Source organism: Megalobrama amblycephala, linkage group LG14 (genome assembly GCF_018812025.1).
Source record: "Megalobrama amblycephala isolate DHTTF-2021 linkage group LG14, ASM1881202v1, whole genome shotgun sequence".
NCBI lineage: Eukaryota > Metazoa > Chordata > Actinopteri > Cypriniformes > Xenocyprididae > Megalobrama > Megalobrama amblycephala.
In genome coordinates, this window is record NC_063057.1 from 33,319,235 (window position 1) to 33,336,984 (window position 17,750).

Here is a 17,750-nt window from a genome sequence, read left to right on the forward strand (position 1 = left end):
CCTGCTTGAATGTGTTAGGGAAAGTGCCAGTGTGGAGAGATGTGTTGATGATGTGTGTCAGTGCTGGTAAAAGTGTGGGAGCGATGGCTTGTAGAAGGTGTGTGGGGATGGGATCTGGAGGGCAGGTAGTAGGATGACTGGAGAGGAGAAGTTTGGATACTTCTGTCTCAGTGAGGGGGGAGAATGAAGAGAGGAGGTGTGTGGCTGTGTGTGTGGTTGGTCTGAGTTCCTGTGTGTGTGGAGCGGAGAACTGACTGCTGATGGTAGATGTTTTGTCAGTGAAAAATGTAGCAAAATTATCAGCAGTAAGGGATGAGGTGGGTGGTGGTGGAGGGGGGCAGAGGAGAGAGTTGAATGTTTTGAAAAGTGTGCGTGTGTTTGAAGCGCTGTTGATTTTGTTGTGGAAATAGGAGGATTTAGCAGCATGAATTTCAGCAGAAAAGGATGAGAGTAGAGACTGATAGCTACATAGGTCAAATTGGTCTTTTGATTTGTGCCACTTCCTCTCTGCAGCCCTGAGTTTGGTCCGATGTTCACGAAGAACATCAGATAACCAGTGATTAGAGGGAGTGGCACGTGCCTGGATGACAGAGGACAGATACTATCTAGAGAAGAAGTTAATGTGGAACATAAAGTGTCTGTTGCTGTATTCACATCCAGAGATGAGAATTGTGAGGGTGAGGGAAGGGAGGATGATACAGTAGAGGAAAGATCAGAAGAAGAAAGAGAGCGCAGGTTTCGTCTGAAGGTAACTGGTAGCGGGGTTGGTGGTGAACAAATGGGGAGTTGAAGATTAAAAGTAATGAAAAAATGATCAGAAAAGTGCAGAGGTTTTACCAGAATGTTGTCGGTGATGCAGTTGCGTGTGTAAATGAGATCAAGTTGGTTGCCAGATTTGTGTGTACTTGTGGTGATGAGCCGATTAAGATCGAATGAGGCTAGAAGAGAGTGGAAGTCTGAAGCATAAGGCTTCTCTAGATGAATGTTGAAATCGCCAAAAACTACAAGTGGGCTACCATCCTCTGGGAATGAGGACGGCAGCATGTCCAGTTCCTCTACAAAGGTACCCAGTTGGCCTGGGGGGCGATAAATTACTACGATATGAATTTTGACAGGAATTGAGATTGTAATAGCATGAAACTCAAATGAATTGTAGTTGCAAAGAGAGGAATGAGTCGAGTATTTCCAATTGTCAGAAATGAGAAGACCTGTGCCCCCTCCCCTCCCAGATTGGCGAGGGGTATGAGAGAAAGTGAAGTTGTTAGAGAGAGCAACAGGGGTTGCTGAGTCCTCTGGACGAATCCAGGTCTCAGTCAAGCCCAAGATATTAAGAGAAGAATTAGTAGCAAAGGCTGGAATGAAGTCAGCTTTGTTAACTGCTGACTGACAATTCCATAGACCCATAGAGACAGAGAGAGGAGTATTAGTGTTAGAAGAGGAGTAAATAGACCACAGGTTAGAAGCATTGCGCTGCCTTTTACGTGGGTTAGTGGACCGTTGCTGAGAGACAACAGGAATGAGTTGAAAGCACATGCTGAGGAAGAAGGAAAAGTGTGAAAGGAGGGAAGAAACTTAAGTGCCTACCGGTTTCGTTGCTCAGTGGAGTCGCAGGTCTTTACCTGAGTCGGTCTTCACACGAGGAGGCTGAACGCTCCCGCTGACGCTTCCGCGGCAGCGCGCACACACAATTAATATACTGCTTATTAACACGTGATTGAAACGAGCTAGGCCCGCCTTGCAAATCAGCACTGCAAAAGCCTAAACCCGTGAATGGCTGAAAACCGAAACTAACTAAAGCTTAAGTGCAGGCAATAACACCAATAAAGTCTGCAAACGCGGCTGTTATTCTAAACAAGTACAATTAAAATACAATTATAGTCGAGGTAGGAAATAGGACAAACACAGATACGAATGAAATCCTTCCTAGCAGCAAATAATAAACGAAGCAACTGACCCAGAACAGATATTAAGCAAAACACTTACGCGCTCTTGCGTCCGTCACCACTGCCAGCTCGCTAGTCCTGCTCACTTCTGAATTACACGAGTTTAAGTATGCTTACCCTCGCCAGGCCCGCCTTGCAAATCAGCACTGCAAAAGCCTAAACCCGTGAATGGCTGAAAACCGAAACTAACTAAAGCTTAAGTGCGGGCATTAACACCAATAAAGTCTGCAAATGCTAGAATACGCTAGAATATAATTTGTCATGACAGTAGGGCATTCAATGGTGGCCTGCGAAAGCCACTGAACACCCATCTTGCTGTAAGCAAGAAAAATTACTTCAGCATACAGCAAAATGAGACTGTGAAGTACCCACATAACAGTCCACCTAACACAATCCAACAAGCAGTGTACTCGGTAAAAGGAACCCTTTTTACTCTTTAAAGCAAGAGGAGTACAACATACGCCATCACAGACTAAGGAAGCCACTGAACACCCATCTTGCTGTAAGCAAGAAAAATTACTTCAGCATACAGCAAAATGAGACTGTGAAGTACCCACATAACAGTCCACCTAACACAATCCAACAAGCAGTGTACTCGGTAAAAGGAACCCTTTTTACTCTTTAAAGCAAGAGGAGTACAACATACGCCATCACAGACTAAGGAAGGCCCCAAAGATGGGCCTAGATAAGTAATTTGGCTGTGATCTAATAGGGGTGTTATTGGTTTGTCTCTCTCTCTCTCATACTGTACAAAATACAATGAGTTTCAATGGAGGGACTCAACATTCCTTCGTTACTAGTTATAAAGTGATGTTTTATAATTAGTAACGGAGCCTTGGTCAAACTGTCAACTTGAGATTTGAATCCGTGGCGGAAGGAAGTAGTTCTGCACAAAAGAGAGTTTTAAAGACACTCCGTTGTTATTTATTTACACACTCGTGCCATCGAACTGTTGTATAAATGCAATATTGCACTGGTAGCTGAGTGATCAACACGGCTCTGATTCGGCTGTAGGTAATCACAGCGTGCTGATATACAGCCATATTGCAAGGCTACTCGTGTGATATTGTTCATCTATATCTGTGTATATATTATATATATTCTGTGATGCGTAGGTTCAGGAGGTTCAGGTGCAGGGTTAGTGTAAGGGGTAGAATATGCAGTATGTACGGTATAAATATTATTATGCCTATGAAGAATTCCCGTAAACAACATATGCCAACATGTATATATGTTTGTGTGTGTGCTTAATGAATTTGTAAACATTTTAAGGAACACTGCATATAAATGAAATTATTGTCTAATTGGTTTAAAGCACTTAATTAATAACTTTTTTTCCTCATTTCTAAAGTGAGAACTATTTACTCCTAATAACCAATTAACAATTTCTTTATTATGAGCTAATTAAACAATAATTGTGTTAATTACAGTGAAAATGAATAAAGAACTCTTTGTATATTTGTATACTATTTGTATATAGCCCATTAATATATTTACAATGTAGAGACTACAATATATTTACTATGAATTAACTAGAAACAAATAGTTTGTTAATGATTTGTGAGTACTTTATTACTGAATATTTATTATAAAGTGTTACCCATTTTGCTATGATGTGGGATGTACCTGGGTGTTCTTGTGCCGTAACTGGCTATGCTTAGTATTGTATGAGTCTCGGATCAGAGTATCTTGCTGGAAGGAGCGCTCTGCAGGTGGAGGGGAGTCCAACAATGTATGAGCCCTAGCATGGCATGAACCTAGATAGAAACACAGGCATGTTTAGTTGTCTGGTGTACTTTCATAAGATGGCAGTGGTGTGAAAGGACCTGACATACCTATGTTTTTAGGAGTGCCTCTGCACTCCACGATGCTGTCACTATGATGAGACTGTTTATCTTCCTCTTCTGGCTCACACATCTCTCCGATCTCACCCAGAGCACGCTTCAACATCTGCACCACAAAGCCAGTTTAACACAAATACAGTACAGTACACTTTATAAAAAAAAAAAAAAAGAATAAAGAAATTACTTGATTAAAATGAGCTAAAGCAACACAATTGCTATAAATTTTGTCCCGACTTAATTTAATTGTGTTCAATCGACCAAATTGAAGTTAACTAATATGAACACAACAAGTACCCTGTACTTATTTTTTGATGTATGTACATAGTAGTTAAGGCCACCTAATGGGGGATAGGGAGGTAACACTTTATAATAACTGCCCGCTATGAATCATTAGTTAAGCATTAGTAAATAGTCAATTCATCATTTATAAAGCATTGTCCCAACATTAATAGACATTAGTAAGCAGTTTATAAATGCAGCTATAAATGATTTGTTCTTGATTTAAGCATATCTATAATGTTTAATAAATGTATTTTCATACTTTATTAATGATCAATTTATCATTTCTAAATTAAGTATTACATTACTTACAAACCAGTTATTTAGGAGTTGTCAGTGGTTCACAAGATCATTTAGAAAGTATAAGTAAATGATTAATAAACTATTTATATGTACATTTATACATATTATTTAGACATAGTAATAGTTACCCAGTGTTAATAAATGCTTTATTAACACATATTCCTAGTGTCAAAACTACCTCAGTACTAACTTTAAAACATTAGACGACAGCAGTGCAGAAGATCACTGAACCTTTAAATCTCATTTATAAAAGCTTTACAAAGCAAAAATAGTCCTCACTTTACATGACCTCACAGAAATAGTTAATTGACCACTTCTAAATGTTTTATAATTACCGAAATTAATCATGAATTGCAGTAGGAATATGTGTTAATAAAGCATTTATTAACACACTATGTAAATATTACTATAAGTCTAAATAATAAGATGTATAAATGAATGTTTAAATAGTTTATTAATCATTTATTTACACTTCCTAAATGATCTTATGAACCACTGACAACTCCTAAATAACTGGTTTGTAAATAATGTAATACTTAATTTAGGAATGATAAATTGATTATTAATAAAGTATGAAAATACAATTATTAAACACATTACAGATATGCTTATAAATCAAGAATAATGCTTACTAATGTCTATTAATGCTTTATAAGTGATGAATTAACTATTTACTAATGCTTAAAGGGTTAGTTCACCCAAAAATGAAAATTCTGTCATTTATTACTAACCCTCATGCAGTTCTACACCTGTAAGACCTTTGTTGATCTTTGGAACACAAATTAAGATATTTTAGTTTAAATCTGATGGCTCCGTGAGGCCTCCCTGAAGCGACGAGAATATTTTGGGTGCGCCAAAAAAAGAAAATAACGACTTATTTAGTGATGGCCGATTTCAAAACACTGCTTCAGAAAGCATCAGATCATTGCTCCCTATGGAGGCCTCACTGAGTCATCGGATTTCAACTAAAATATCTTAATTTGTGTTCCAAAGATCAACGAAGGTCTTACGGGTGTAGAATAGCATGAGGGTAAGTAATAAATGACAGAATTTTCATTTTTGGGTGAACTAACCCTTTAACTAATGCTTCATAGCGTGCAGTTATTATAAAGTGTTACCACTATTTTTGTGAGCTCATCTGAAGTGAGGACTATTTATACCTCAAAGCTTTTACAAAGGAGATTTAAAGGCCCAGTTATCTTCTAAACAGAAAAAGGAACAAACACAACACAGTGATACAGAACATAGATATATTTATTTCAAGATGTAAAAAAATGAAACTGTACTACTGTACACTTGATATAAAAAATAAACCTCTGCACTGTCATAGAAAATACAAATTCCTGTACACCTCCAGAAAACACAACTGTGCAGTAAAATGAAAATAAGCCTTTGCAATCTGATTTAAAAATAAATTTCTATATAAGTGCAAACATTGCTGAATAAAATTTTACCAGTGCCAACACCAGTGACTAGTATGAGGCATACAAGCTTTACAAGGCACAGACCTCACTTTAGACAAGCTCACAAAAATAGTTAACTGACAACTACTGAATTACATTAGAAATATGTGTTAATAAAGCATTTATTAACACACTATCTATTACTGTATGTCTAAACAATAAGACAATAACATTACCAAGCAGCAACCTCCCCCAATTTCTCTTGAAGCCAATATGGAAGTGACTTATAGCACTTTACAGCAGAAAAAAAAAAAAAAAAAAAAAAAAAAAACATGTTTACAGCCTGGTACAAATTGTGGTTTTGGTCTATACAGCTAATTTTGCCCTTCATGACAACTCTGAGGAGGGTGATTTTTTTTATAACTCATCTGTTTAAATTATATTAAGCCTTAAAGTTCAGCAATAATTAAGAGCATGGCCACTTGAGTGACAGGTGGATTGCCGCTGCTGTCTGTGAGCCGTCACGTTATCTCAGCTAATTCCAGCCGCTGAATTTGGCATCTCTCGTGTTTGTGCTTTTTTGGGGGATTATTTCATACAATTATCAAATAATATGGCTTGCTGTGCGGTTTATGGTCCGGACAGATGTGCGTCTGTGTACACGTGCACACATGCGGAAGATAAACAGAATCTTGGATCGTCTTGGCATTGGCTAAAAGTTTTGTTCGTCATATTTACAACAGTGACAATGGCTGGAGAATATGCCTCTCAAGACACCACAAAATCTGACAGCACTGCTTGGATATTGTAACAAAGTGCTGCACTTTTTTGAAAAATTATACTTTGGACGTGGGCTCATTTGTTTGTGAAAGTCCAATGTATATGATCATATACAGTTTTACAACATAAACGCTGCTTAGATTGCATAATTTGTTGAAGAACGATGATGGAGAGCAGATCATTCAGAAGAAATGTGATGCAAACAATGGAGAATATATAAATATTTCATTAATTTAATGCTTTTGTAGACAAAAAGTGCTGTTGTTTGTTTTTCAATGGACGCTCACTGACATTTTACCCAAATGCAACCGATTGGATTCACCTCACAATCGCTATTTCATTATAAAAGTATGAAGTCCCGTTTTGATTTTGCGTGTTGTCATTTGCACAAGGACACAGATTACAATATTACTGGTGCTGGAGCATTTATATCATAAAAAAGACACCGTAGATTGAGAGTAAACATTTAGAAATTTCAAATGATATAACTTGTTATCTTCATTAATATTTTAGATAGTGTCTAAGATAGATAGATATCTCCTTAGCCTGCTAACATGATCATGGTAGGCGGGCCTGGTTTCAGCAACCAATAACCTCAGTTCCAACCATGTCTTGCTATTTGCCCATTTTCAGTTATCCGGGAGTGACATGCGATGACACGCTGCCAAGATGGCAACGGCCGCTTTTGGGCTTCAAAAAATGCTCTTCAGAAATCTATGGGTGATGTCACGGTGTCACAGACATGTCAGGTTCCACCTCACTTCCTTACCCACGCACTCAATCACCAGCTTACTAATCACCGCCACCTGAAGATCATCAGCACCGTCATCACCACCAGCACTTAAGCTCCACACTCACACACACTCACTGTCCGGTCTCGTTTGCACTACAGCCAGTTGTATGCTTACCTCAAGGACTCCAAACTCTATACTTACCTGCCTCCATCGTCTCCATCGTCTCCAGTGCTCCTCGTGTTCCTACCTGTCTGTGTGTGTGAGTGTTCCAGTCATCCGTCTCCAGAGCTCCTTCCACCATCACCTGCAACACAACAAAAGGACAGTATTACCTCTTATTCATCTCCAAGATCATCATACTCACCATTCACTTACCTGTTGCTCTGCTGATTGTCTCAATAAACCACCATTACTGCTTTTATCTCTGCCTCCGGTGTCTCTGTTGTAACAGAAGACCGGACCCTACCAGCTATACATCAGCATGAGCCTCACCGATCCATTCCAGGAGCTCGTGGACACTTTGCGCCGAGCACTCACCCCACAACCACCGTCACCCTCCGCTGCTGCTGCTTCCGCATCCACCTTCTCCACTTCTTCTCCTGTGTTTACCGCCAGTCCCATGGCCAAACCTGCACCCTACTCAGGATCGGCGGAGGATTGCAGCGGATTCCTCCTTCAATGTGAGTTGGTCCTGGAGATGCAACCACACCTCTACCCCACCGACACGGCTAAAATCGCGTTCGTAATCTCCTAACTGCAAGGTAAGGCCCTTCAATGGGCGGATTCACTCTGGACTCAAAAAGGCTCAGTTGTAAAGTCTTACTCTGCATTCATCTCTCACTTCCGTGAGGTCTTCGGAAAACCTTTGGCTGATTCTTCAACTGGTGAGAAACTTCACAATCTGAAACAGGGAAATAAAACCGTTAACGATTATGCCTTACAGTTCAGAACGCTAGCCGCCACCAGCGGATGGAATGAACAAGCCCTCATCACCACCTTTCGTCAAGGATTGGAGCCTAATGTGCGGTTGCATCTCACTGCATACGAGAACTCCATTGGACTTGAACGCTTCATCCAACTCGCCATCCGCGTGGGTTCTCCTATGCAGTCGTGTCTCCTTGAGCACCAGGGCCAGCCACTTTCCAACACCCTCCTCCATCGGTCCGAACCTGTCAGCTCTCCAGAACCAGCAAGTGAACCCATGCAAGTGGATAATTCCCGTCTGACATCTGCTGAAAGACAGAGAAGGCTGACCCTGAATCTGTGCTTATACTGTGGATCTCCGGGGCATGTAATCTCCACATGCCCAACTCGTCCTCCTCGGCCCGTGGTGAGTGCTATCATTCCCTCCATTCAAAAAATGAAACCACTCACTACTATAGTAAACCTTACTGCTGCTAATGTTCCAGTGGTGGCGCTCCTCGATTCAGGGTCAACAGGAAATTTCACCTCCAGCGCCTCAAGCTCAAGACCTCGCCTTCTCCGATTAACTACCAGGTCCACTCCATCACGGGAAAACCCCTAAGCCGTAAGATGATCCGTCGATGTGTGGGACCTCTCCAACTACAAGTGGGTATACTTCACACGGAGAACATCCATCTGCTGGTTCTGGAGGAGTCCACCGCTGACGTGGTTCTAGGGCGCCCATGGCTAGAACAACACAGTCCCACCATCTCCTGGCGCACGGGCGAAGTCCTGAAGTGGGGCGACCACTGCTTCTCCAACTGCTTCCCAGTACTTCCTGTTCCAAGATCTCCTCTCTCCAAGAATATCTCCATCAATGCCACGTCCATCGAAAGTCCTGTTGAAAAGCGCTCTGTGGATATTCCACCCGACTACGCCCCCTTCAGTGACGTCTTCTGCCCGCAACGCGCCTCCAAGCTACCTCCACACCGGCCATGGGACTGTGCCATTGATCTGTTACCGGGTGAGCCAGTGCCTAGTATACGCATCTGCCCCTGTCAGTACCGGAGGAGAAGGCCATGGAGGAATACATCAAAGAGGCCCTTAACCAAGGATACATCCGCCCGTCTACTTCCCCTGCTGCTTCAAGCTTTTTCTTCGTGGCAAAGAGGGACGGAGGCTTGCGGCCCTGCATTGACTATCGCTCACTGAACAAAATAACTGTCAAGTTCCGGTATCCACTTCCCCTCGTCCCAGCGGCCCTGGAACATCTCCGCGGTGCCACTGTGTTCACCAAGCTGGACCTCCGCAGCGCGTACAACCTCATCCGGATACGCGAGGGGGACGAGTGGAAGACCGCCTTCGTCACGTCCACCGGCCATTATGAATATCTGGTAATGCCGTATGGCCTGGTCAATGCCCCCTCCGTATTCCAGGATTTCATCCACGAGGTGCTCCGGGAGTTTCTCCATAAGTTTGTGCTGGTGTATATAGACGACATCCTCATCTACTCCCGGAGCTTGGCCGAACATCGCCACCACGTTGCGGAGGTCCTCCAACGCTTACGGCAATTCCATCTGTTTCTCAAAGCAGAGAAGTGCTCTTTCCATCAGCCCTCTGTCCACTTCCTGGGATACGTGATTGATCACAGTGGCATCCAGATGGACGAGGGGAAAGTCTCTGCCATCCAGACCTGGCCAACTCCAACCACCATAAAAGAACTCCAACGTTTCCTCGGATTCTCCAATTTCTATCGCCGCTTCATTAAGAACTACAGCACCATTGTCAGCCCACTTACCAACCTGTTACGCAAGCAGCCCAAGTCTCTGTCCTGGTCCCAGCCTGCCACCAATGCCTTTGAGACCCTCAAGAAAGCCTTCACCACCGCTCCCCTCCTCGTCCACCCAAACCCGGATCTGCCATTCGTCGTGGAGGTGGACGCCTCCACCACCAGAGTGGGAGCGGTCCTGTCGCAGCAGCAGGGGACACCAAGTAGACTCCATCCATGTGCCGCCTTCTCCCGCAAGCTCAACCTGGCGGAGGTCAACTATGACATCAGTGACCATGAACTCCTGGCAGTCAAGCTTGCCCTGGAAGAGTGGAGGCATTGGTTGGAGGGGGCTAACCATCCCTTCCAAGTTCTCACTGATCATAAAAATCTTGAGTATCTGAAAGCTGCTAAGAGACTCAACCCTCGCCAAGCTCGATGGGCCATGTTCTTTTCACGGTTCAATTTCTCCATATCCTATCGTCCAGGTTCCAAGAATATTAAGGCTGATGCTCTATCTCGTCTCCATGCTCCAGAGGAAAAGAATGAAACTCCCGAAACTATCCTGCCTGAGTCTATCTTCATGAGCCCCATCCAGTGGTCGGAAGAGACCTTACCCTCCTCCAATGCCTCCTCACGCACTCTGCCGGGTTGCCCCCAGGGCTTGCAGTACATCACACGGACACGACGCACTCCACTCCTGCACTCCGTTCACTCTTCACTTGGCACTGGCCACCCGGGGGTCGATGAGACCCTCTCGCTGCTTAAACAGCGCTTCTGGTGGCCCAACATGGCCAACGACGTCAGGAGGTACGTGCAGGGCTGTGGCTATGTGCCATCTCCAAGAGCCCACGCCATCTTCCCACCGGCAAGCTCAATCCTCTGCCCGTTCCTGAGAGACCCTGGTCACACCTGGGGGTGGACTTCGTCACTGATCTTCCCGAGTCTGATGGTCACACATGCATCCTGGTAGTCGTAGACCGCTTCTCCAAAGCCTGCCGTTTGATTCCTCTGGGAGGTCTACCTACCGCCATGACTACTGCAGAACTAATGTTCAACCATGTCTTTCGTCACTATGGAATCCCCGAAGACATAGTCTCTGACAGAGGGCCCCAATTTATCTCCCCAATTTATCTCCTGGAAGGTGTTCTTCTCCCTCCTGGGTGTGACCGACAGCCTGTCGTCCGATTACCATCCTCAGTCGAACGGGCAGACAGAACGGAAGATCCAGGAGATCGGCCGCTTCCTGCGTACCTTCTGTCACGGCCACCAGGACTCCTGGAACCAGTACCTGGGTTGGGCCGAGTACGCACAAAACTCCCTCCGACAAGCCACAACTGGACTGACACCTTTCCAGTGCGTACTCGGCTACCAACCCCCACTCTTCCCCTGGGACAGGGAACCCTCCAACGTTCCGGCAGTCGACTACTGGTTCCAGGAGAGCAAGAGGGTATGGGACTCAGCTCACCACCAACTGCAGAGGGCCCTGTGCAGACGCAGAATGACAGCCGACCTTCGGCGCTCCAACGCTCCTACCTACCAACTGGGGCAGAAGGTCTGGCTGTCCACCAGGGACATCAGGATGCGTCTGCCCTGCAAGAAGCTGAGTCCCCGCTTCATTGGCCCGTTCACCATCCTTCGACAGATCAACCCCGTCACATATCGTCTTCAACTCCCTGCACAATACAAGAGAATTCATCCTACCTTTCATGTTTCACTATTAAAGACTCACCACCCTTCTGTTCTTCCCTCCACAGAACCTGACGTGGCAGCCGTCGAGCCCCCCCTTCCACTCATCCTGGACGATGGTACTGCCTACGTTGTTCGTGAAATTCTGGACTCCCGGCGCCGTGGTGGTCTACTGGAACATCTGGTAGACTGGGAAGGTTATGGCCCCGAGGAACGCTCATGGGTCCCCAAGAATGATATCCTTGATCCTAATCTGTTACAGACTTTCCACACCAACCACCCGGACAGACCTGCCCCACGCCCTAGAGGACGACCACCACGACGTCGGGGTCCTCAGCCCTCAGGAGCGGGCCGTGGGAGGGGGGGTACTGTCACAGACACGTCAGGTTCCACCTCACTTCCTTACCCATGCACTCAATCACCAGCTTACTAATCACCGCCACCTGAAGATCATCAGCACCGTCATCACCACCAGCACTTAAGCTCCACACTCACACACACTCACTGTCCAGTCTCGTTTGCACTACAGCCAGTTGTATGCTTACCTCAAGGACTCCAAACGCTATACTTACCTGCCTCCATCGTCTCCATCGTCTCCAGTGCTCCTCGTGTTCCTACCTGTCTGTGTGTGTGAGTGTTCCAGTCATCCGTCTCCAGCGTCTCCTTCCACCATCACCTGCAACACAACAAAAGGACAGTATTACCTCTTATTCATCTCCAAGATCATCATACTCACCATTCACTTACCTGTTGCTCTGCTGATTGTCTCAATAAACCACCATTACTGCTTTTATCTCTGCCTCCGGTGTCTCTGTTGTAACACACGGAGACTATGTCCATATTTTTTTTTACAGTCTATGGTTTTGTGAGTTATAAATTGTTACTATATCTTCTTTTGTGTTTAGCAGAAGAAAGGTTTGAAACAACTCAAGGGCGAGTAAATGTCAGAATTTTCATTTTTGGGTTAGCTTTCCCTTTAAGTTTGGACATAAATATGTCAATTAGCCAAAACAGGTGACACATTAGACGAGTAAGTCTCCAACATGGTGCCCACGTGGAGCCTGTGAGTTGCCCGCCAAGCACATTCTATAAATATCCCTAACTTGCAATTAGTGATCCACTGTAAATCTGTCAGGGTCAGTTGCAAACAAGGAGAGGATGCAGGATCTAATTTGTAGGAACAGAACAACCAACTAAACATTGACGAGGACAGACAAATGAGTGCAGCAGGAGTAAGTCTTTAAAGGGAGTGCTGATGAGGATGTGCAGGTGTAGGGAATACATGATGAATGAGATGACGAGCTGACTGGGTGCAGGTGTGGATCAGAAGGGATTATGGGAAGTGGAGTCCAGGGAAGGTGAGACAGACGGTGACTGTGACAAAATCAGGGCTTTAGACTTAGACTTAAATTGTACCATTTTGCGACCTTTTTTTGTGCTGGTCTTGGGATAATGCATGGCAAGTGTGAATTGAATCAACAGCCTAGGAGAAGTTAGAAAAATGTGTTTTTTCATAAAAAAGCTAAATTGTGGAAATGGTAATGTAATAATGGTAAACAAAATGTAGGGTTTGACTCCAGGATTCAGAGGAAAAAGAGTTTTATTTCTAGCCCGTATAGCTCTAGAGTTTTGAAATAAAACAGCAGAGAAACTCTCACAGATTGAGTTACTGACCAGATCAAGTTCCTCCAGACGTCGAGACAGTTTCTCTGACATGTCATGCAGTTCTCGCTCTGCCTCCTTATTCCTTTGGCTGAGCAAAGACAAAGAACTATCTCCATCACTTTTTAGCCTGAGGGAAAGAGAGAAAAATGGAATACTAAAACACTTATTTCTTGATGTTGGGAAGCTGTTCCCCTGTCTCACTGAACAGCATTCTAAGTGACAGGAGTGAGTGAGTGAGTGAGTGAGTGAGTGAGTGAGTGAGTGAGTGACTGATTGTATTTGAGTTTAATGCCATGGTTTCAAAGGCTATTTGATAGCAGCTACAGGTAATCAGACAACTGATAAATACAGCACATAAAAGGATCAATCAATTCAACACAATTCACTTTTACAATTCTATAAAATATTATTTAGCTGTAATTGTGATAAAAAAATATACATAATAATAATATAATAGATTTGACTACAGTGAAATATTACAGTGACTGCAGTGTTTGAAGTGTGCTTACTTTTTACTGCACCATAACAGCCTGTATTTTACATTATTACAAATTTTACAGGTGTGAATTATTTTTTATATAATAGAATTTTGGGTAACACTTTATTTTCGGGTCTAGTCGAGAGGAGCATTCTGCTAATCCATATATTACCATATATCCACTATATTACATATTTTTTACTTAACCTGTTGATGTCTTATTTAATATATGTTTGAATAAATCACAGTGCCATGAAAACAAGTTTTGTCAGATACTAAGTATGGAATAATCCAAGTCCAGCTGTGCATTAAAATATTTCACCCGTGGAGGCATCTTTGAAATGCCTTTTGGGCAGCTATTTCAGTCATGCAAGTACAGCTCCTTCTCTATGAATGGGAAAACATCAAATTCTCCAAAGTTGTTCACCAAGCTTATGAATAAATTTCATATTTTAAATCACCAATGAAATCTAACAACAATTCTCATAAATGTTTTTTCTACAGTAGCCTGCTGCTTTAAAATCCTCCTGTGAGTGTTTGATCTGATACTGTATGTCAAATGAGCTGTGTATTAAAGTCAATCTAAAGTCAAATTTTCAATCAAAATTGAAGTTTTTTTGGCTTTTAGTGTATGTTCACCTTACTGTTATCTATAAGCTAGTGTGCTCCGAAACAATGACAAAATTTGCACGTAGAAGATATAAGCAATCAAATGTCTCCCACTTCCTCCAATATGGATCAACGATTTTGATGACATTTGTCATTTGGACCTTTCTGTATTACAATCCGCCATCAAAATAAGTTTAATTATTCCAGCTGCTGTGAGAAAAGGCTATAGATGATCTGCTACCAGCAGCATCCTCACATGCCATATAGCCTACTAGCTGGGACTCCTCCTTTATGTAAACAGACGTGACGTAATGACGCAAAGACTAATGGCTGCATGCTCAAATTTCCCGTGGAAACCCACAAGTACCGATTTTATTATAAAACATTCTTACAAACTTACTGTTGTGAATCGGGCTAAGGTAAGGAGATAGTTTTGAACACTGGCTGGTTATGTACTTGCTCAAAAATTAAGTAAAAACGGAAGCTCTGCACTGCATTCACTGCGTCAACTGCATAGAAGACTGACAGGGAAGAGGGAAAAAAATTTGAATAAAGTCATTATTTTTGTTTTGTTTTTGTGCACAAAAAGTGCACTGCACTGCAATAATCTTAATTTGTGTTCCAAAGATGAAAGAAGGTCTTGCGGGTTTGAAACGACATGAGGGTGACAGAAATAAAATTTTTAGGTGAACTAACATCTCGGTTACAAAGGTAACCCTCGTTCCCTGAAGGAGGGAATGGAGACGTACGTCGGACAGACCGACGAATAGGAATCTCGCTAGAGAGGCCAATCTACTTCGAGTGTAACTAAAACGAGCCAATGCACATTGGCATGCAATCATATGCATCAGCTGCTCACCTCGCAGCGCAGGTATTTAATGAGCAGCAGGTGCGTTGCATCTTCAGGTTTTCGCTGAGGAGCCGAACAGGTTAGGCGGCAGCATCAGCGGGGTACAGCGACTGTGGCGACGGGACGTACGTCTCCGTTCCCTCCTTCAGGGAATAAGGGTTTCCTTTGTAACGTCACGTTCGACGTATGTCGGACAGACCGATGAATAGGAATCCCTACCAAAGCGCCACAGGAGCTGCCACCTTCCAGCGCTCTGTAGTAAGCCACCTGACCCCCTTGCCTGATGACGGTGGGACAGGGCTAACACAGAGAGTGTCGATCACTGCTGTTCCCAAAACCCATTCAGTGAAACTATTGGATAACGCTGGGAAAGCGTATCCTTTTGTTGGGAAAGGAACGCTGCGGAAGCCTCAGAGGAGATCGAAGGACTCAACAGGGTCTGCCTTTTAGGAACTCTCTGAAGAAAAAAGCGCACGTAGCGCAGCAAGCTGACATTAAGCCGGGGCCTCTCCGTGCCTCTGACCTGAGGCAAGAACACGGGAGCAGACCGGCTCGACACAAAGGCTATAGTATCTAGCAAACGTGTTAGGTGTCACCCAGCCCGCAGCTCTACAAATGTCTGTCAGCAAGGGGCCACGAGCCAGCGCTCAGGAGGATGCGACACCTCTCGTGGATTGAGCATGCAACCTGAGCGGGCAGGGCACGCCCTGAGCTTGGTAAGCCAGGGCGATGGCATCCACGATCCATTTAACCGTCTCGCCCCCCTAAGGAACCTGACGACCAGGTCGTGCTGACCAACAGATTTGCTATCTATGTGGTCGTGGTAAGCGGAGATAGCAGCAGTATGGACTTTGAAGGTGGAGGGGGACAGCCTACGCTCCAACCCTTGCTGCAAGAAGGAAAGCAAGACTCCGATCGAGCATCTTCAGGGGTCTTCTCGGCGAGAAGAGCACCACTCGATGAACAGGTTCCACTTCGAGGCGTAAGCACATCTCGTAGACGGTGCACGTGCCGAAGTGATGGTGTTAAGTACCTCGGGGGGTAAGTCACCTAGAACCTCCGCGTCCCATTCAGGGACCAGACATGGAGTTTCCAGAGGTCTGGACGCGGGTACCAAAGAGTGCCCCGTCTCTGAGAAAGAAGGTCCTTCATCAGAGGAATGGCCCAGGGAGGGGCTGTCGCGAGGAGTGAGAGTTCTGGGAACCAGGTCCGGTTGGGCCAATAGGGCGCAACTAACAAGACCTGCTCCTCGTCCTCCCTGACTTTGCACAGGGTCTGTGAAAGTAGGCTCACTGGGGGAAATGCATATTTCCGAAGGCCCCGGGGCCAGCTGAGTGCCAGTGCATCTGTCACGAGTGTTCCCTCGGACAGGGAGTAAAACAACTGGCAGTGGGAGGTTTCTGGTGAGGCAAACAGGCCTACCTGAGACTCTCTGAACTCTCTCCAGATCAGCTGGACCACCTGGGGGTGGAGTCGCCACTCTCTTGGCAGCACAGCTCGTGATAGCTCGTTGGCCACAAGGTTGAGCACACCAGGGACATGAATGGCATGAAGCGACCTCAGATGCTTCTGACTCTAGAGGAGGATATGGCGGGCGAGTTGTGACATGCGACGGGAGCGTAGACCACCTTGACGGTTGATGTACGCAATGGTTGCAGTGTTGTCCGTATGGACCAGTACATGCTTGCCCTGTAGCGGCCCTTTGAGGCGGCTCAGAGCAAGGCGTACTGCTAGCAACTCGAGGCAGTTGATGTGCCAATGCAGATGGGGTCCCGTCCAAACCCCTGACACTGCATGCCCGTTGTACGTGGCACCCCAGCCGGTGGCAGAAGCATCTGTGAATACCACAGCATGCCGGGACACTTGTTCTAGGGGCACTCCTGCTCGGAGAAACAAAGGGTCCGACCACGGACTGAAGGCTTGGCGGCACTCCTGAGTGATTGACACCCGAAACATGCCGCGTTGCCACGCCCATCTCGGGACTCGGCCGTGAAGCCAGTGTTGAAGCGGTCTCATATGAAGCAGACCGAGCGGGGTTACTGCCGCTGCGGCCGCCATATGCCCCAGGAGCCTCTGAAAGAATTCAGTTCAGGCAGTTCAACACCGACTGAGCACGTTCCTCTGTGAGACGTGCTATCTGTTTGACTGAATCCAACTCCATACCGAGAAAAGAGATCCTCTGCACAGGGGAGAGTTTGCTCTTTTCCCAGTTGACCTGAAGACCCAACTGGCTGAGGTGTCTGAGCACCAAATCCCTGTGTTCGCACAACTGCTCCCGAGACTGTGCTAGAATGAGCCAGTCGTCGAGATAGTTGAGAATGCGAACACCCTGTTCTCTCATGGGAACAAGGGCTCCCTCCACGACTTTCATGAAGACGCGGGGAGACAGGGCCAGCCTGAAGGGTAGGACTCTGTACTGATATGCTCGTCCTTTGAACGCGAAACGCAGGAATGGCCTGTGTCGCGGAAGAATCAAGACATGAAAGTACGCGTCCTTCAGGT

General features: G+C 45.0%; 1 protein-coding gene across 1 annotated transcript in view; it reads right to left on the minus strand.

The window, feature by feature from the left end:
* Window positions 1-14,672, minus strand: part of LOC125244870 (centrosomal protein of 95 kDa-like) — a 77,736-nt gene extending 63,064 nt beyond the window's left edge. Inside the window, exons 1-3 of the mRNA XM_048155230.1 lie at window positions 13,321-14,672; window positions 3,779-3,893; window positions 3,570-3,700 (exon numbers count right to left, since the gene is read on the minus strand). Coding sequence (XP_048011187.1) covers window positions 3,570-3,700; window positions 3,779-3,893; window positions 13,321-13,362 — 288 coding nt within the window. The 5' untranslated portion in view covers window positions 13,363-14,672. The remainder of the gene's footprint in view (window positions 1-3,569; window positions 3,701-3,778; window positions 3,894-13,320) is intronic.
* Window positions 14,673-17,750: the final 3,078 nt, after the last annotated feature.